This window comes from Galleria mellonella, unplaced genomic scaffold (assembly GCF_026898425.1).
Source record: "Galleria mellonella isolate WM207_F2 unplaced genomic scaffold, CSIRO_AGI_GalMel_v1 utg28, whole genome shotgun sequence".
NCBI lineage: Eukaryota > Metazoa > Arthropoda > Insecta > Lepidoptera > Pyralidae > Galleria > Galleria mellonella.
Window position 1 is genome coordinate 4,236,394 of NW_026442064.1, and position 21,737 is coordinate 4,258,130.

Here is a 21,737-nt window from a genome sequence, read left to right on the forward strand (position 1 = left end):
ATTATATGGGATAACCAGTCACACAGACAAAGTCACGGGTAAAAGCTACTAATATATTAACTGCATATTTCAATTTGTTACTAATTTCATTTAGATAGTATTTCTATAATAAATCTAACAAAACTTGTTTACGTTTTCAGTAAATATTATTGAAATAGTCTATAACACGAATTATCGGTAAAATATATAAAAACAATATCAAAAATGGTAAAAAAAGATATAAACTCTATATGTAGACATTAAAAGAAAATATAAGAATATCTTTCAGTTTTCTCTGACTGAGAGATAAAATAATTTTTTTGAAGAGATCAGAGGATTACTCGCATTCGTACCAGAATATTGTAAATCCAAACTGGATTACTTTTTTGCATGACTCCCTGAAAAAAGGCGTGTAATATTTTCAGAGTTCACGCGTATGTAAGAATTTTGTATTCCATTATAACTTCTAAATATCTGAACAGATTTGGATTTATGGGATATCTTTAGAATTCTCAGATCGTTCCAAGCATCACTGGCTACATTAATTATTTTTTTTTTTTAATTTTTTTAAGAAATCGTCAAACATATAACAAATTAACATCAATTATGTACTTAAAATACACTAGTTACATTAAACAGTTGTATTTTTGTTACTTTATCACGTTTACTTTACAGCAAAGACGTCCGCCTACCTGTTCAACTGCAGCGTGCTATGGCTGCCGAGGCTGAGGCAGCTAGGGAGGCTCGAGCCAAAGTTATCGCCGCTGAAGGGGAACAGAAAGCCTCAAGGGCTCTACGTGAAGCATCTGAAGTGATCGGAGACAGCCCTGCTGCACTGCAATTGCGTTATTTGCAAGTAGGTGCCTATCTTACAAAAGCATGCGTATCATCGTAAATTCTGTTCATCATCAAATCTGTCGTTCACTGTCCACTGCTGAAGATTGTCCTTTCTCAATTGGGAGGCTTTTGTAAATATAAATCCTATTAATAATCATACGTGTAAAGGGTCAAAAGATTTACATTTGTATATAGCATACTTTATATTCCGATTCAATGGGTAACAGGTAGTGGTAAAGCCGCGGGAAACAGGTAGTTAATAGCTTGAAAAAAACCTCTCGATAACTCGATCTGGTAAGATTCGAACCCACATCTCCCTACTATATTAGCTATATATAGTATACATTCAGCTAATTAGGTATGCTTCTAATTACATGACGGACTAAATGACCGTGGGATGGGCAGCAGTGTTCCTCTTAAAATATCACCAAAGCCTAACTGACGTTGCCAACCCGCCTAATGGTTAGCTACTATGGCAACTACAGGCTAAACCCCCGTATGAGGGAGGCCTATGTTCAGCAGTGAACAAATAAAGGCTGATATGATGATAATGATGATGACATGGCCACAGAGTTCAAAATGGCAACGCACTAGCCGTACCATAGACGCCACAGTATATTATATAATTTACATGGTTGCTGCTCATGTTTATAGGCGAGGATTACCACTTTCCGGTCAACTTATAAGTATATGCCATTCTAAGTTGCTTAAAAATCTATTTCACTCTGTTTTGAAAAAAATAAATATAGTTAGATAATTCTGGTACCTACCTACCATCAAAGACGTAAACTCAACATTACAAACAAATTCAATAGAATCCAAATCAATAGAAAATATCGCATAACTTATACAAAACATAAGATCGCTTATAATACGAAATTCGAAAACTTATATTGGGTTATATTTGTTTTTACTCAAACATAATCCTTTTACTTGCGAACTATAAAGGGTTTATGGCAAATAAATTATGTATTTACATAATAGCGCCTTTGGGTATTGTAGCTGCAATTTATCATTTCAGGTTTGGTTTACGTAATGTTGATTTTAATATATAATGACAATGATGACTCGCCCACGGTAATACAATAGCATCACCTTCCGATATTTATTATGAATATTTTGTGTTTCTCTATGCTTTTATTTTATGTAATCCTACTAATATTGCAAAAAGGAACGATATGTTTGTTTGTAAAAGATAAACGAAAAAACTTCTTAATTGATTAAAGAAAAATATCTATAAAAAGCAACATTATCAGCGCGTGAAACCAAGCCGGATCGTTAGTAATAAATGTAGTGGGTGAAATTAGTACTGTTAATATTCTTTGAAGAGAATGTTCTACCAAAGAGAGCGAATAATTTCACCAATGAAACATGGGTCGAAAAATGACAAAAAATGTAAGCTTCCCATACTAACTTCGCACTAGATCCATGTTAGCTATTAAGTTAGTATCGGATACTATTAATTTGGAATCGTTTTTGAATGCTTTATTTACGAAATTTCTGTTCTATTATTATATCATATTATTATTTTAATAGTGTAAGGCGACCCCCCACTAGATGGAGTGACGACCTCAAAAGCATTGTAGGGAGTAGGGATGCAGGTGGCTCAGGATCGTTCCATATGGCAGTCTGTAGGGGAGGCCTGTGTCCAGCAGTGGACAGACAATGCCTGAAATGATGATGATGATTATTATTATTATATATATATTTATATTCATTATTATATCATTATTATTATATTCTTTGACACGACTTGATTTTTAGATTTACGTACTGCGAACTACTCCAATTCTAGTCTGTAGATGTATATTAATAATATTATAAATACAAAATAATGGTTGGATGGATGGATATTACTTTTTCACGCAAAAACTATAGCACGAATTATAAAGAAATTTGGGTGATGTCTTAATTAGGCACGTAGAATTCTTTAGTCATAAAGAATCCTATGTGCTAAATTATGCTTTTGCAGTCGAAGTCACAATACGCAGCTAGCTCATCAGAAACTTAGAAACTTTTGAAACCAGTATGTGCTAACATTACCCTAGTAAGAAGTAACAAAACCTAAAAGTGTTTCAAGAGCATACTCGTTCATTTACCTTCTACCACGAAAAGCATTTAATTTTTTTAATTTGAACATCCGACTCAATATACGATGAAACGAAACATGTTTATACCGAAGCCTCAGAACCCCATAGATGGAGCATGACATTCATTATAAACTTACGAAAACCGTATAGAATAGGTTACCCGTTCCTTTCTCGTGGGTGTTATAAGAGGCGACTAAGGGAGGGCGAGGGATGAGCGTCAGCGTCCCTCTTAAAACGTCTCTAAGACCTAACTGTGGCTGCCAATCCGCATATCAAGCGTGGCAACTATTGGTAAAGCCCTCCAGGGTTTGTGTCAAACAGTAAACAGTTAAAGCTAGATATATTGAAACTTATAAACACTGTAATGATGTACGAATTACTGATATTGTATATTTCGTTTTAATATTTCTTTCACGATTTTCACACGTATTTCGTGATTAATTTATGTATAAATATGATTTAATTCGACTACGATATTTCGGACATTCTCATGGTTGGTGCTCAAGATTAGTGCGTAATAATGCCGGCTGTTCGAAAATTGTTTAATATGAATAATCAATATGTATAACTTGCTTTTCAGACATTGAATACTATATCGGCTGAGAAGAATTCGACCATTGTGTTCCCACTTCCAATTGATTTACTAACCTACTTTTTGAAGGCTAAAGAAGAGGTTTAAAGAAGAGGTTCAAGCGTAAAATGTCAACAATATTAAATATATACCGGAACTCACAACGGACTCCACAAAACGCCCAACGGATACAGTTTATTGCCCATGTTTCGAATTCTCAATGTACCTTTATTGATGTACTTACGATTTTATAATATATATTTATCATAGAAAAGCCATAAATGTGTAAAATATCAAAAATATTAAATATATACTGGAACTCACAATGGACTTCACAAAACGCCCAACGGACCCAGTTCATTGCCCGTGTTTCGAATTCTCAATGTACCTTTACTGATGTACCTACGATGTTATAATATATATTTATCATAGATAAACCGTAAATGTGTCTGTCCGTTCGTATTACTTATAATCATATCATAGATAATCCATAAATGTGTACCTATTCGTGTTAATGAAGATAATATTGCCATATCTAAAATATTAATGTTAATTATGGATATTTAAAAATAAATATAGTCGTAATTCGTTTAATGGAATTATTGTTGTTTCTTGTTGTTGTTAATTTCCATTAAAAATTCTCCGTATGGTGGCAAAGTAAGAATACAATGTGTTATTGCTTACTTCTTTTCAAACCAATATTACCATAAAGTGACGTCTATGGAAAAATAATACACCAGTGGAAAAAAAGAAAACATGAAGTTAGTACCTATCAATACTTACTAAATATTAGTTACTACTAATAGTAGTTGATGGTATAGTGGTAGTAGTTGTAGTAGTAGTAACATTTGGTTATAGTAGTAGGTAGTAGTAGTAAATAGTAGTAATAGTAGAAGATAGTAGTAATAGTTGATATTAGTAAGCGGTAATAGTAGCAATAATACTAACTAAATTAGAGACAAAGCTAGTGACTAATAAAACTAGAAATACTCTAGACGTCATAAATCAAGGTCAGTGACACGCCGCAGAGGGGGGAAGGACAGCTGTCCCAAAAAGTGTATAGGTATTTAATCTTCTATAAAACATATCTACTTATTACAATAAAATCAATATACCTACAGTAATTATGTATAATACGTACATCTATAATATATTCATTTAGAAAGTTTATTTTCACCACAAAAATAATCTTGCTATTCTACAAATAACCTATTACTAACGTGAAAGTTTTTCAAGTTATTAGGGTTTTTGTTATCTATTATGTATTTTTATTATACATTTCCCCATATATTTGAATTAAATCCTGCCATTACAAATGTGAAAGTATGGGGAGATGTATGTATGAATGGAGGTTAGTTACTGCTTAACGGAAAAATAGCTTAACGGATTTGAACGAAATTTGATATACGGATATTTTATGGGATGATAATGATCCCCGCCTGTACTATCGGTATATATAGGGGTGTCTAAAGGCAGATCAGTTAACCTATCATGACGAGTACGACGAGAATTAATCACTATGGTTTCCAGGAGGAACCGCGTGGAGTAACTTAACGACGTATACCGCTAGCAATAGGGCTAGTCCCCAGTACTATTCCATGCTCACCCATAAAAAAATTATACCCCATAAAACCAAATCTGTTTCGGAATTTTAAAATCTATATATTAATACGTGAAGTAAAAACTTTGTACCCCTTTTTTACGAAAATTGCGCGAACGAAGGAGCATGAAATTTCGCACACTTATAGTTTATATAAAGAAGGAGTACAGAATGGTAAATTTTATTTAAAATTACGCATAGAAATACATTAAATTAACATAAAAGATAAAATACCCTCGCTACCATGTATTTGACACACACACACGCATATATATACTCTTTTGTTTATTGTTAAAGTCAGTAGTCGAATTAAAAACTGATTAATATTGTTTATATTTAAAATTATTTGTCTATAGTCTTACTGAATGTCAATCATAACCGTAATAAATCCATTTTTACAATATATTTTATGGTCAAATTTCGATCACTGGACGACCACTAGTTATGATAAAATAAAGAAACACTCCTCCTTTTTGGGCAGTCGCGTAGTAAATCTTGATCGATCACTTTAATATCCATAATCATCGCTGGTGATTGACGTGTTAAATTACTTAGCAATTTCGACACTATCAAATACAGTAGGTATTTTCTAATTGATCACGGTGGCCTTCGGTTTTACATGGTAATAAAAACGGTAATAACCGACCCCGATACCAAAACTAGAATGAGTATTAAAGTTAAAATATTTTTTAATGGGTGAAAATGTAATGGTGCCCCCGCCTGCGCTATCAGTATATGCTGGCGGGGCACCAGTGACGAGTGTTCAGGTGAGCTTGAAGGCAAGTCAGTTGACCAATAGTGACCAATTCAACAACGATTAATCACGATGGTTTTTAGAGAGAACTGCATGGAGGTCGACCCGATTTTCTTGCTCAAAGAGCTCAATGTTGGTAAGTTACATATTTTGTATTTATTTAAATTTTATACACACATAAAAGTAGATAATTATCAAACTTTGGGTACGGTAAAAGTGAAGATACTCGAAGACTGTTTAGTGAAAAAATATAATAAAACCATATATAAGAATGAAATAAAAAAAAATTAAAAATAACGACAGGAAGCAAAGCTGAATCATTAAAATTATTTTTTTTATTCCCCCATACATCATCATTATCATATCAGCCTTTAACTGTCCACTGCTGAATATAAGCCTTTCCTTGGAGGAGTTTTGCCAGTAGTTACCACGCTTGGCAGGCGGATTGACAATCGCAGTCAGGCTTTTGAGATGTTTTGGGAGGGACGCTGCTGCCTATCCCTCGCCCTTCCTTAGTCACCTCTTACGACACCGACGGAAAATTGCTGTATGGTCCCGGCTAAGAATAAACCACCATTTCCTTTCCTGTGGGCATCGTAAGAGACAACTAAGGGAATACAATAGTAAAAGGATGGACAGCAGGATCCCTCTTAAAATATCTCTAAAAACGTAACTGTGGTTGCCAACCCGCCTACCAAGCGTACCAACTACTGGCAAAATTCCCTTTATCGGAAAGGCTGCTGAGCATAAACAGTGAACAATTAACATCTGAAATTATGAATCTGCATAAAAGTAAGATAGTGATATAAGTAATAATATAAGTGAGATTTAATAAGTTTACAGGTTTTAGTTTATATATATATATATATATAACAGGTTTAATCTAGAAGAATGGGATTGTTAGTAATGGAGACTGAGGATCCCATTGCTAGCAATATATCCAACAAGGTCGACCTCCTCGCAGTTCTCCCTGGAAACTATCATGGTTAATTACGGATGAATTCATCATGGTGGGCTAACTAACCTGTTTTCACTCTCATCTATCACCCTTCACTGGTGCTCCGCCAGCGTATCTCGTTAGCGCAGGCGAGGTTACCGTACCATTTTCACCCATAAAAAAAACAGGTTCAATCTTTTTAGATACCCACCTAAAAGTTTAGTAACAAAATCTCTTTTAAATAGCATCAAGAAGCGTCTGAAACCAAAACAATGATGGTTCACTATCACCGTTCAAAGCTTGCAGGCATTCAGTTTAGCTTCGTCACTCCCGATGTCTATTCAAAAGCGATTTCATGGAAGCAAATCCGCTACCAACTTCCCGCCATGGCTTACAAAATTCCAAATTTATTCAAACAATGCATTGTATTGCCGTGCACGTTTAATTAATTTTAAAATTATAATTACCCGTACCAAATTACTGGATAAACAATTAGTGGGCGAATCATGACGGAATTGCAAAGGATGAGTTACTTGCTGTTGGCGAGTAACTAACTACTAAGATTTAATGCTTACTTGACTGGAAGATTTGAAGATTGTATATACCTTTTAGGATTGGTGAAACAGCGTGTAAATAGCCACTCCATACAGGAACTTAACCGAAATTACAAGGCTGTTCCACAATACTTGTACAGTCTCTAAACTACGCAACAACAAATACCCATAAAACAACGATACTCACTGACCTATAATCCAATCCAGCTTGCTATTAAAAATAGCACACACACTGGAACCAAACTGGTGAAAGCCGCCGACTGCAGGATACGGAGACAATTTCTTTGTGTAAAATATAAATGGACACCACACGGGACAGTTCTGAAGTTCAATTATTTATATGGCGGTATATTCATGAAATTCGCTTAAAGGCATATTAAAAAATATAAATTTTCGTAAAAAGCGGGAGAATATATTTAAATGCAAAGCAGGAATAAGTATTTTTTAATAATAACAAATGACGAATATATTTTTTAAAGAACACAAAGGGATTCATTTTTATTAGTGGCCAGTTATGTTTCGCATAATTATAAGTGGCCAGTTACATTTGCAGTACTCCTATGTGTGTCTCGGCCAAATTATATGGTCAATAGTGTCCGATGTTATAATAGGTATTTGAAGCATATCAGATAAGAGAATATAAATTTGAAAAAGATGAAAATATTTAGCGGCTTAAACAAGGATCCCACAGTTTACTCCTATTTCTGTCTATAATATATATATTTATACATTAAGTGTAATTTTATATATTCAATATAGATAGGATATTTCATCGCCCGCGTACCGCGTACGCGTAAAGAACTAACAATCCATTTTTTTAAATTCCTAAATAACTGCAATTTAGGTATAAATCCTATATTGATCAATTATAAAAAAATTATAAAGACAATTCAAGTGTTATTCTGTACTAGAAGTACAAAAATTCATTTATTTAGAACTACGCCTAAACCTATTACTTTCTTTTTTAATCTATTAATGTCATCTATAGTTTTAGTATAACAATAATAAAAATAAGAGCAAACAAGCTAGTCATGCTAAACATAGAGAAGACTTAATAAATAATCGACAAATTTATTGGTTTTGTCTCTGACACGGAAAGCTAAGGATAAAATTGCTTTCAATTTGGTATAACTGTTTTATTATTGGCGACATTTCCGTACGATCGATACATCACTTGAGAATATTGCTTTTTGATAAAGAATATGTGCATATATTGTATTATTTACTGAAAAATAAATGACCGAATATTTGAAAATACGTTATCCTACATTACTTTTTCATTCTTTATTGTACACAACATAATGATAAGAACAAATCATTTTAAATGTAATGTACAAAGGTGAGCTTATGTCTAATAAGAGATTTACTCCAGCAAATCTTTTCAAATGAACAAAATTGTTATTTATAAATAAAAATTTAAATAATAATAATTGTTTAATTGAAATTTATAATTTTAAAATTAGAACCACGACATATTAACTCCATCGTTAAGAACTTTAATACCTATGTAAATAATATTAATTTTTTTTTTTGCAAACGTCTTTAATACATATATGTGTATGTGATACTAAATTATAATTATTATTGCAATTTATAATTTTGAAATTAGAACCACGGAATATTAACTTCAACGTTTGCAATTTTAATACCTATGTAAATATGTAAAACGCCTTAATATGTATATTATATGATACTAAATAAATATTTTTCCAATCAATCGGGTCGATCGTTTCGGTTCCTTATTAACTTCGTTATAATTGAGGTCGCATGTTTCTTCGTAACAAAACATTACAATATTACATTACAGTTGCTTAAAAAAGGTTGCAGAGGAAGGAAAAGATTTATGAAATTACTTTTTTTTAATATACAAATGTAGATTTTTTTATTTTACCTATAAATGTAATTTTCGTTTATAAGTCCATCTTGACTAGTCTTTGCAAAGAAATTTATAATAGAACATGGATAATTCAATATAGACCTACCTACTATGAAAATCGATGCGAAATTTGGAACCAAATATAACAGCAACCGGATGTTAAATTCACGAAAGTAAAAAAATTAAATTTTAATATTTTTTTTTATAATTTAATTTAAATTATAAAAAAAATATTAAAATCATTAACAATTTTTATAACATACGCTTTTGTAGTTTATGTTTTTATATTTTTCTTTATTATTTAATTTCTCTTTTTTTTTTTTTTTGTTACAACATATAAGTGCAACACATTCTTCAATCAATTTCTTAAACACTAACCAGCGTTTTATTTACTAGCGTTTTATTTACAATAATATTATAGATTTATAGAATATAGAGAAAAATCACAAATCTATATAATATGGGTCATTCGGCCTATTTACGGTAGGGTTTATGACGATCGTAACATCTCTATCCCCGAATTTACGGAACGTACCCACTGAATAGAGAAACGTAAAACGTACCATAGGGAATCAAAGTATATGATGTCAATGGGACTGCTCAAGTCTATAAGCGGCAATTATCACTTTTATCAGATGCACCGTCAAACTATTTGCTATTCCCAGGTCCATAAAAAAAAAACAATCACGATATCTTTCGTTATATATTAGCGATTTGGTCTATAATTTTCGGAATTATAATTGGTTGTGATTGAACCTAATGAAAAAGTAACCAAGTTTCGTTAAAATTGAACCTGAAACATTTTGTAAATGAAATTACTAGCAAATTGAGACGTTCAATCAATTAACATACATACTTTTTAATTTGTACTATTATTGGATATCAACAAATAGTTTTATGATCGGTTTATTCATTCGTTCATTAACATCTTCATTAAGTCCTGTTCAAGACTATATTGTTCATGGTAGATCCTAGACTAGCACAATGCGTTCGTGACAGGCCTACACGGCATTGTACCCGAGAGTGTGTTTGGCACATAGCTTTTACGAGATACATTTTATTGCCCGAAATATATTGAGATTCTCTCGCTCGGTTCCGCGTTTTTTCGTTCACATAATTCAAGAGGCTAGAGCAATTGCACACGTTTATTTACGTGAATCAGGTCCTAGATTCGCACCCGGTAGAATTCAGAAAACATCTCTAAATTAGTTAAGGCGCTTTATCATATCAAAGTTAATTTTGAAAACGTTAATCCAAGATTATATTTATAGTAAAAAATCTGAAATAAGTATATATGTATTAAAATTTGATACTTAAACTATAATCTAGCTATTTAAAATATTTTTTTATGTATTGTAAATTACATAAATTTAAAAATGCATTTTTTCTTTTTTCTAAAAATAATGTCACAAAATCCATTTGACAGTTTTTCGAGAATAATGAAAGAAATTATAATTGATAATTGATTTTTCTTTAATCTGTGTATTTATTTTAAATTTGTTTAAAATTTAAGTGCGTAAATCAAAATAAGTATAGGTAAATAAACTCCTATGTCCTGGAGAGCTGAAGCACAGAATATGTGTACTATGTGGCTGAAGTGAGTCTCTGCGCGAGACACGCTCGGTAATCTGCCGCTGGCACTCAAATAAAGAATCTGTACCGCAGTACCTCAAAAATTCTGCGTATAATACTGTAAATTTTCTTTAAACATACCTACACAGATTATTTGCATAGAGCGCAAAAAATAGAAGTATAAATTTAGTGCACCGACGACATATTTAGCATATTTCAACGTTTAATAGGTAGTACATTATATGTTTGTGAGTTACTTGTAAACCTATAATTGTAGCTACTTTATCTTAGATTATATTCTGTATTTTTTATTAAACATTTAATTTTAGAAGTGACATACAAAGGCGAGCTTATTTCTAATAAGTAATTCTTGTAGTAAACCTTGTCGTATGAAATAACTTCATATTGAAAAATTTAAGTATATTTTATGTTTAATAAAATTATATAGTATCATACTACACAACAATTATACGTAAATGTTATATAAATATAATATATTAATATTATTATATTAAAAAAAATTATTGTTTAGAGATCTGAACATAAACACAAGTTCATTTTAACCTAATCGAGGAGGGTAAATTCCTAGAATGCAGCTAGTGTAGTGTAGTGTCAAATAGAAAGTGCACACACTTTAGTACATTACTTTTAAACGTGGATATTGGTTGTTCGCTTATATTAACGGAATAATTAACAGATGTCTCTGACAACCGTATTTAGAATTACAATTATAGGGGGAAAGGGATTGTTAGTAATGGAGACTGAGAATCCCATTGCTAGCAATATACCCTATCAGGTCGACCTCCACGCGGTTCCCCCTGGAAACCATCGTGCTGAATTCTAGGTGTATTCATCACGATGGGCTGACTGACCTGCTTTTTTCATTATTCACCTATCATCCCTCACTGGTGCCCCGCCAGCGTATACCGTTAGCGCAGGCGGGGTTACCATTCCATTAATCATGCATTAAAAAAAAAATTACAATTATATTTATTATTCATACTAGCCTTTATATGTCATATATATCGATTGACCGGGGTAAAAAGACTACCAACTGGCAATGAAATCTTTTATATTTTATACTTATATACATATACTACGAAAATCTACTACGGTAATCAATTTTCGAGCACATTTGTTTGACGAAACAACTGTGCACAATAAAGTATTCTGTGTCGTCGCGACAATTCCTAACGGGTAGCGAGGAGAAAAAGATAAAACTACACCCATACGGTACAAGTAGGAATGGAGTACCTTGAGCCTCAAAGCAAGTGGCAAACGAATCCATCGATAAAATTGTTATCGCTGGCGAGTTCATGAGACAGATCGAGATAGCAACATCCGTTGTCTCATTCCAACTCCTGGATTAGCTTCGGATGATGATCCTATAGATGAATTCGCAGGCCACTTGTCCAGAGGGCCGGGTAAAGATACATATTTATACCTACCCATAGATATTTGTTGTTTCTAAATAATCTAAATTAAATTTATATAGATAGATACATTTTATTTTATTTTTTTCGAATATCCGGCTAAAAACCATCGCTAATAAATGAACAAATATGACATTGAGAAAGGATGCTCTTGCTCTCTAAAAACTTAAACTAAGAATAGATACCCCGCTTACGCTATTGGTATAGGCTGGCGTTGCATCAGTAAGAGATAATAGGTGAGGGTGAAAGCAGATCAGTTAGCCCACCGTGACGAATTCAACAAGAATTAATCACGATGGTTTCTAGGGGCAACGGCATGGAAGTCGACCTGATAAGGTATATTACTAGCAGTGGAGCTGTTAGATTACTTTGTTAGTAGTGGGGTCTAACAGCCCCACTCCTCTTCCTTCCTTCCTCTTCACTGATTTCGCATAGCATATGATATTTTATTTATTAATATGGATTACTCCAAGCCTATTTATTACTATTCATTCCAAATAAATCAACATATCCCGGTCACACAGACGAGGTCGCGCGTAAAAACTTATACATTAATAAGCAACATAAGAAAAAGGAAGTAATACATTTACTGTACATAAACAGATAATATAAATAACTTGACGTATTTATAATCACGGACGCGTATTGTTGAATTATTAATTGAGGTCACGGTACGTACAGACAAATCGATGTCATAACTAATGTACTGTGGAATTATCACTTCACCGTTGAACTCGATATTCAATCACTAATCACATCCTTTATTTACATTTTACGGTAATGAGAGATATTTAATATCATACAAATTATTAAAAGCGCTACAGTGATTTGAATGATTACTTTGAGGTTCTAATTTCGTTTTTTGGTCAGGCCAATTAAATTTTTATCCTCTTTTTAAGGGATCAATTTGATGTTAATGAGTTGTTATGATATTATTATGTCCAGGGTTTTGTATATATATTATAATGTTTGCGCGAGCTATAGAAATACCAGAAGACAACAAACAAACAGACTTTCACGTTTATTAGATCAGTAATGATTGTTTTTCTATTCTGGTTCATTTGTTGTACTTGAAATAATGTAATTATTGTGAACTGATTGTAATGAAGAAAACGCCGGTTCGTGTTGAAAAGTTGTACTGACAGTTTTATATAAAAAAAAAAAATGAATAATTAAAAGAATACAATATTGGAAATACAAATTACAAAGGAGTTTGTAACAGTAATATATGTACCTATAACAGCTGATCTAGTGCCGTATTCAGAATAAAGTCCCATAGGATTTTCGCTGATAGATACAAGTTGTCAATCACTTTTACAGGCATGTATATCCCCTGGGGAAAGTTTCACAAATACCTATTATCGCTGAATTCCGGCATGTGTCGTTTCAGATAAGGATAATGTAATAATAGAAAGAATTGGGTTGCAACACTGTTAAAGAAACTTTCTTTATATACAAAGAAAACACTAGGAAACTTTACCAGAGGGAGACTTTGTACAAAAGTCCTCTGTTTGAATACGTCTTTCCTCGTCCGTGCCTCTATCCGTGCTTGCATGGCTTTGTTTGAGCATTAAGCGTGGGATATAACAGTGTAATTACATGTTACATATGTATATGTAGTGGCATAATTTTTTTAATATTAAGAAATGGCAAGGCTTAAATGGTATTACATACATCACAATATAATCTGTAATATCTATGGTGCTGTTCATATCTATATGCGACATTTACCGCTTTGCATCAAGTGGATTGTCAGCTTGTCGCTATTCCCTGTTAGAAAAGAGTATTTCTTTTACTATCAATATTTTTAAAGCTTTGGGTAAATCATAAATATTCCGATCAAACATAGTACAATAATGCAAGGTATAACTTAAAAGCTTCTCCACTTGTTCTTCATATAAAATATTACTTACCTAACATACAAAAAAACAGTGCATATTAATCATTACCATTTACAGGATCGTATCGATCTATTTGACGACAAATGGCGGCCGAAGCTTGTGATAAATTGACTTTACTTAATAGTCCCCATCTTCATGTGACATGAAATAAAATATATTATGCAACGGGTTAGCCTGGTCATTTATTTTATATACAGTTTTGCATTTGTGGCAATGTTCTATGTCACATGGATGAGTGTTCAAGTAACACAGGATACAGGCGTATCCTCTTCGCTTTAAAACTCGAGTATATATTTATTTTATGATGAGTTAGTAAAAGTGTTTTAAATGATAAATTTCTGACGAGTTTAAATAAAATAGATAAATGTTAAAAATTTGCATTTATTTCCTATAGTATATATATTAACTGAAATAAGCTACTTGAAACTAAGAAACAAAAGAAAAATATGAATATGATAACATAACTCTTTAGTGGTACTTAAAATAATTATTTAGATAAAAAAATAAATAAAAATAATCATTGGCCAAATAAAAGAATTAATTGAAATTAATTTAAAGTTTTGGATAGTAGAAGATCAGGTCCGATTTTAACTTTACTAATCATTCTAGCTCTTCTTATATATTTCTGAATCTCAGCCACACTGTGGCTTTTTGGAGGGAGACAATCGTATCGGGTCGCCACTTGAGACACCTCAGCGGTCTCAGTATCTACGATTTCATTACTTATTAGGCGAAGCCCTATATTAAGTTTCAAAGAAATTTTTCCTTCTCTAAATAACAGGTAAATATTTGCTTGATCAAGTATTCTTAAGGAAAATTGCCTATTCAACTTCAAAGCTTTCATCTTTATCTGAAATGGCTGGAATTTCTGTAATAATTTGTAAGCTTTCTCCTTTACAAAATTTTCTAGTTCAATATTAACCATTTCTATATTTGAATCTTTAGAATGCTTGCTGCTCGTTTCGTATTTATTACCTTTTTGGTTCGTTGTAAGCTCTTCGAAGTAAGATTCCTGACTTTTTACGTAGTCATCCAAAACTACTGACTGTAAGACTGGTGGTTCATTTAAATCGTGCCATTTCCAGTGACTTGAAGGGCCAATTGTCCGGTCTATGATTATACCTTCAGATTGATTATATTTCAATCTACAATTTTTTTCATTTTGTAATATGTAACACAATTTTAAAAATATAGTTTATTTTTAACATTCATTACAACATACAATTCATTATAATTTGCATCAGTCATCTATTTACATCTCTAGAAAGAGTTTTATTTTTCTAAAGAGAGTAACGAGGCAGCAAAATTATATCTGTTACCCAATTTCTCTGTTATACCCCGCAGTTAATAATTTAGTAAAAGCAAAATAATGGCAACCCATGACCCTGATGATAAATACCGCTGAATAGGTATATTTTATAAGTCCATGTGTTGCCAAATCAATAGCATTACAGTAACCTAATGACAGTTGTTACTGTCTAACGGGTAAATCATCTGTTTGTTTACCTATCCATGTCGTCTAAGTTTCTTATTTTTTGCATTAATAATTAAAAACTTACCTTTCGTTACCTGTAACATCATAAACAACTCCATTACCTATATAGTCAAAGATACCAAGTACAGTTGTAGGCCTAAAAATGCCATTCCCATCTTTTTCCCCTGAACTAAAAATTACATATCTATTACCAGCGTTTTGTTCTGTAATAAAAAATACTTCTGTAAAAGTCAATACTTTACGATATTTACCTAATTTAATCTTTTGAAAAATTACCTTCACTATTATAATAATCCAACGCTACTTTGCCATTTTTATAAAATAATTTACCGCATCCATCGCTATTGATTTCAGCCAATTTCTCACCAGTGTCATAGTACATAATTTTCATATTCTTATGTCGCTCAAACCAATCATATTTGGGATTGGCAGGTATCATTTTGTAAATATTCATCTGAAGTTAAATTTGACATAAAAATAACGATTAGCCCTCAGAACTACTTAGTTCATCTAATAGAATGCTTATCTGTCATTTAACTTTTAAAATTAATAATAATGTTGTATCAAATTAATTTTTAGATCTGACAGCTATGTAATAAAAATACTAAATACCCTTCTCATAATTTTCGTAGTTGGTAATTTAGTCCAACCTTTATCAATGAACTCGCGGTTGGATAACATATATCTTATAACGCCTTTACCCAATCTATTATCCTAAAATGAAATATGTTTAATTAACAACATTAACACGTAATAATTTTCAATATCAGATCAAAGTATGCCAATTGGAACTTACATCGCCAGATTTAATTTTTGGTATTTTTATAGTATCTTCGATAGTAGAACTAGACATGACACGTTCGATATCAGAAGTAAGTAACGTTGTTCCCAGTTTATATAAAAGTGGCTTTTTGCTTCGAATACATTTTTTATAAATGTGATCAAGAGGGACAATTTCCGTACCCTTGATCATTTCTTTTAGTTGTAAATCAGGATCTCCATCTCGACATTCTATTACACTTTCAGATGTATCTCCAATTTCTTCTCTATTATGTTTAAAGTTCAAGAACTCTTCATTTACTGGCGATTTTACTGCCTCTGTAGGCTTTCCTTTTTCTTCTATTATTTTATCTTTTTCTTTCATCTTTTCCATTTGCTGCCTTTCTCTTATGATTTTTTGTATAAGATCTATAGAAAGTTTAGATTTTTCTTTTATTGACAACTTTTTGTTACCTTTTTTCTCTACCTTGCCGACATCTGATTTTCGTTTCATTATCAATTTCGCATTACTTTTTTTCTGTACCTTATTATAATCTATTTTTTCCTTAACTGATAATTTTTCATTAATCTTTTTTTCTATTTCACCTTCATTTGATTTTTCCTTTAGCATCTTTTCATTCGCTTTTTTTATTTTTAAGTGATCATAGTCTGGCAATTTCTTAACAACTTTTTTCTTGGTATAATTTATATCATTCTCCTTACTAGTCACGGATTGTTTAGTAATTATCTTTTTCTCGGTTTTAACATCTATGTTTCCCTCTTCTTGTGACTTCTTTTTTGTAAAAACAGATTCCAGCGAAGAATATTTTTTGTCGTGATCTATATTTTTTAAATAAGTTACTGAAACTTCTTCCTTCAAAATTTCTCGTTGGAGATATTTGCAAGCACAGTTACTTTCAATATTTGATAAAGATGTATAAAGATGATCATTTGAATCATAACGCTTTACTATATCCTCAGAATTCAGCTTGATCAATAAATCTTTAATCAAATCTTTATTTTCTGATAAACTTTGATCAGTTATAAAATTGTCCGTCATCGGAAAAACACCTATGTTTAGTTCACGCATAGACATTAGTAATTTTAGCTCTTGCAAAAGTTTTTTTAATTCCTCTCCCGAACCTTGATATATTGTATGTCTACAGATTATTTTACCTTCTAGAATCGATTGCAAAAACAATTTCACATTGTAAAACCATGTCTTGAGTCTTTCTTGTTTTTCTTCATATTGTTTAACTTTATTATTAAGAAACTTATTGACTACATACTCACATCTTTTGCATTTGGACAATGTATTTGACTGTTTACAGTAATCACAAACACCTATTGCCTCATTTTTTCTTATAGCTTTTATTTTATCTAATAATCCATGAACTCTTTGTATTAAAGACTTGCAATGGAAACATTTCGTTTTATATTTACCTATAAATTATATATATTCTTTACTTATACTTACCAATATGATAAATGTTAAAGTGAATATGTTTGGTTGTTTGTTTGTTACCTTATAGAGTCTTAATGGCTTAACCAATTACTATGAAATTTGGTATACACATACATGAAAAAGGATATAGCCTACTACTTATATCTATCAGTAAACATGACGCGGTCACATGGACGAAGTCGCAGTGTAAAAGCTAGTATCCCGACTAATATTAAACATCTTATTCAATATCTAAGATTGACCTTTAATTTAGGATAAATATATTTTTAATGGATGACAATGGAATGGTAACCCCGCCTGCGCTAACGGTATACACGGGCGGGGCCGCAGTAAGGAATATAGGGATAATAGGTGAGAATGAAAAGGCAGATAAGTTAGGACATTGTGACAAAGTGACCTGAAATTTAGCACGATGGTTTCTACGGAAACCAAGTGGATATTGACCTAACAGGGCATGTCTAAGCCTCATGCTTGGGATGGAAAGGGATTGTTAGTAATTGGATCTAACTGACCCATTGCTAGCAATACACCCTATCAGGTCGATCTCCACGCGGTTCCCCTTGGAAATCATGCAAATCATGATTAATTATGATAGAATTCGTCACTATGGGATACTAATGCCCTGCCAGCATATACCGATAGCAGCGGGCGGGATTACCATTCCGTTATCATTTATTAAAAAAAAAAGCTTAATTGTTAGCAATATATCCCGTCAGGTCAATCTCCTTGGGATTCTCTTGGAAACCATCTTACTAATTCCATATATATGAATCCATCACGATGGGTTAACTGACCCGCCTTTTCATCCTCACCTATCATCTTTCAATGGTACTCCGCCAGCATATACCGTTAACGCAGGCGGGATTGTTATTCCATTACCATCCATTGAAAAAAAAAACGAGCACTAGCATTTACTGGTTATGGGTACATTATACAATAATATAACTTTAATGCCTATTTTATTTTGGGTTCGTTTAAATCTGATAGTTTGTCGACAAACATACACAGTTTTTAATCATGGTGCATAATAAATATTAAAGCTAATCTTAAAAACCAGTTTGTTATTTCTCCTTAATTGAACATTAACCCTTAAACTCACAAAGTTCACCGATATAACTAGGCCTCGTCAAATCGCTATCACTGGTGTTGTGTAATATGAACGTATCATATTTCTTGCAATTAGACGTCCTGCTTGTTGACTGAAAACACAAATATAATGTAATTAAACCCTCACGAACTTTTTTGTTTTTATGATAAGTGTAATCTTTTGGAGGCAACAATAATGTGTATTTATATATATATATATCTTATATATAAAATTCTCGTGTCACGGTGTTTGTTACCAAACTCCTCCGAAACGGCTTTACCGATTTTTATGAAATTTTGTGTGCATATTGGGTGATGGTATAAGGGTGGTGGTGGTGGTGGTATAAGGGTGACCCTCCGCAAAATATTTTTTTTCTTATTTTTTTGACAATTTTTTCCATTTTTATTTTATTATGATTTAGCATTGAAAAATACATACAACTTTAAATTTTCATCGTTTTACGATCAATCCCTGTATTTTAATTGCGATTTTTATATTTCGCAATAAATTGTGAAACAACGTTTACGGGGTCAGCTAGTATATATATATATATATATATATATATATATATATATATATATATATATATATATATATATATATATATATATATATATATATATATATATATAGATTATTAGTTTTGAGGCTTTTACACCCCATAACTATAGATTAGGAAAATTGGTAAGAGTTCGAAGTTAAGTACCACCTTTTTATAAGGTACCAGCAAAATAACAGCAGTACGGGTACTCCACAGCTTAATACTGAGTCGGTCACCTTTTCACTGTTGCGCCACATAAAACTTTTTTCAAATTTTTTCTCATAAATATATGTATTTTCTAAATTTGTGATTTTCTAAATTTTTTATACTTATATGTTATAAATTATATATAATTAATACCATTTCTCTTTCTTCCTTGTGCAAATAAATAATAAGCCCAGATCTTTTGAGTTCCGCCACCTTTTTAAAGATATCATTATTAATTCTCGTACATTCTTCACATCGAAAGGTTCTGTAATAAATATTTTCAATTTTAGAACATGATTTTTGGCCTGTCCCACCATTACACGGTTTCTTTTTTAGGAAATAAAATATGACTTATGTACTCGATAATGATGTATGTGAAAAAATATTTGCAACGAGTTTTAATATTTTTTTAACTTTTTTCATCACAAAACAAAAGAAATCAAATCTTTCGTTTTTATAATTTTTTTAATAAATGAAAATGGAATGGTGACACCGCCTGCGCTATCGGTATACACGGGCAGGGCACCAGTGAGGGATGATAGGTGAAAATGAAGCAGGTCAGTTGGCCCATCGGAATGAATTCATCAAAAATTAAGCATAATGGTTTCTAGGGTGAACCGAGTGAAGGTCGGCCTGTTAGGGTATATTGCTAGTGATGGATCTGTTAGATATTATTAATAAAAATCCCTGCTCCCCCCCCCCCCCCCGGCTTTATAATATTAATTCAGATTCGATTTAATAATACTTCTAATAATAATTTAATATAATTTTCTATTACCGAGGATTGCAATCCATTGCGTAGGTTTATTTAAATACTTAGAACATTAGTGTCTTGTTTTTTCTTATTTTAATCACATTTTTATTTAGTCTAATACATATTGTTGCTTTTTCTTACTTGACACTGACGGATTCAATATTCGAATACTTTCAATGAGGTCAATAGATTTTAGGCATAGACAAGAGAATTTATTTTACAAAAAAAAAAGCACTCAGTTCAATCGCGGCAAAACCATTTATTTTGATTTAAAAAGCAAACTATTGAACCAATTATGATTAAAATACTACGGAATCTGATAGTAAGCCCTTTCAAATAAAAGAAGAATTTTTCAAATTTTTTTAAATTTTATTAATGGGGCATAACAGAGTCATTTGTATCGACTGTTGCACATTTCCACATATTTTTCAAAATGGAAAATTTATGGAATATTTAATATAGGAAATCAATAGTAGCACTCACCAGTATTAAGCAACACCGGAAGCAGTACCAGTGTTAAGGAAAACTAGGAGCAGAATTTGGGTTGACCTACACTAGTTAATATTAGTCAGTTGGCAAGTTCAGTCAATATTCATAGTATCTAAGACAAAATGGTAATCAGTAATTTTTTATTCTATTATTTTTTTTATTATACAATACATTGACAGGTGCTGCTGGGGTACATATTGCCTGCCATCGAACCAAGGAAATTCTAAACAATATTAACCCCACCTCTGCTATTAGTATTCGTTGGCAAGGCACCAGTTGACCCATCGTGACAAATTCGTCAATAAATGATTCTGATGGTTTCCAGGAGCAACCGCGTGAAGATCGACCTGATAGGACACTACTTACCAGCAATCCCTTTTCTCTCCCTCTAACCTCGCAAGTATATTAGAATCCAATGTGACGGGTGCAAGCCTCCGCCGTTCCTCGAAGTAATTTAGACCCGTTTTCGACATTTTCCACCTCCGGAGGTTTAATCAAAATTTATACATCACTAGGCCCTTTTTTAATTTTCTGGGGTACACGCTAAAACTAAGCAATTGTAGTTTACGTTCTATGTATATTATATATAAACATCCTTTCCCGTGAGTGCCGTAAAAGGCAACTAAGGAAAATTTGTAGTTCAGGAATGGACAAAGGCGCCTCTCTTTAAACTTCACCAAAGCCTAACTGCGGTTTCTAACCCGCCTGCTAAACGTAGCAGCTTTTGAGAAAACCCCCAATAGGGAAAGAACTGTCTACAGCAGTGGACAGTAGACGGCTGATTCGATAATGAATTATGTAATAAATAAATAAAAAATAAAATAAATATGCATTTA

The 21,737-nt window shown here is 32.1% G+C and overlaps 2 protein-coding genes across 3 annotated transcripts in view; one reads left to right on the forward strand and one right to left on the reverse strand.

The window, feature by feature from the left end:
- LOC113517029 (band 7 protein AGAP004871) overlaps window positions 1-4,076 on the forward strand; it is a 39,699-nt gene extending 35,623 nt beyond the window's left edge. For both annotated transcript variants that reach the window (XM_052895481.1, XM_052895480.1), the window contains exons 6-7: window positions 655-835; window positions 3,487-4,076. In XM_052895481.1, the coding sequence (XP_052751441.1) occupies window positions 655-835; window positions 3,487-3,585 (280 nt within the window). In that variant the 3' untranslated portion in view covers window positions 3,586-4,076. The remainder of the gene's footprint in view (window positions 1-654; window positions 836-3,486) is intronic.
- A 10,264-nt stretch (window positions 4,077-14,340) lies between these two features.
- LOC113517001 (uncharacterized) lies at window positions 14,341-21,374 on the reverse strand. Its single transcript, XM_052895471.1, has 8 exons — window positions 21,295-21,374; window positions 19,812-19,923; window positions 18,923-19,022; window positions 16,396-17,801; window positions 16,212-16,313; window positions 15,876-16,053; window positions 15,664-15,802; window positions 14,341-15,249 (listed from the first exon to the last, which is right to left on the reverse strand). The coding sequence occupies exons 1-8, from the start codon at window positions 21,372-21,374 to the stop codon at window positions 14,652-14,654; spliced, it is 2,715 nt and encodes a 904-aa protein (XP_052751431.1). The 3' UTR covers window positions 14,341-14,651.
- Between the last annotated feature and the right edge of the window lie 363 nt (window positions 21,375-21,737).

What these genes read in the sequence shown, in the direction of transcription:
- LOC113517001 (XM_052895471.1), bottom strand. Translation starts at nt 21,374, where the DNA reads ATGTCGAAAACGGGTCTAAATTACTTCGAGGAACGGCGGAGGCTTGCA. An exon ending in ACAAGGAAGAAAGAGAAATG is followed by an intron (nt 19,023 to 19,811) that starts GTATTAATTATA and finishes TTGTGTTTTCAG; the next exon opens with TCAACAAGCAGGACGTCTAA. An exon ending in TAGTTATATCGGTGAACTTT is followed by an intron (nt 17,802 to 18,922) that starts GTGAGTTTAAGG and finishes TATAATTTATAG; the next exon opens with GTAAATATAAAACGAAATGT.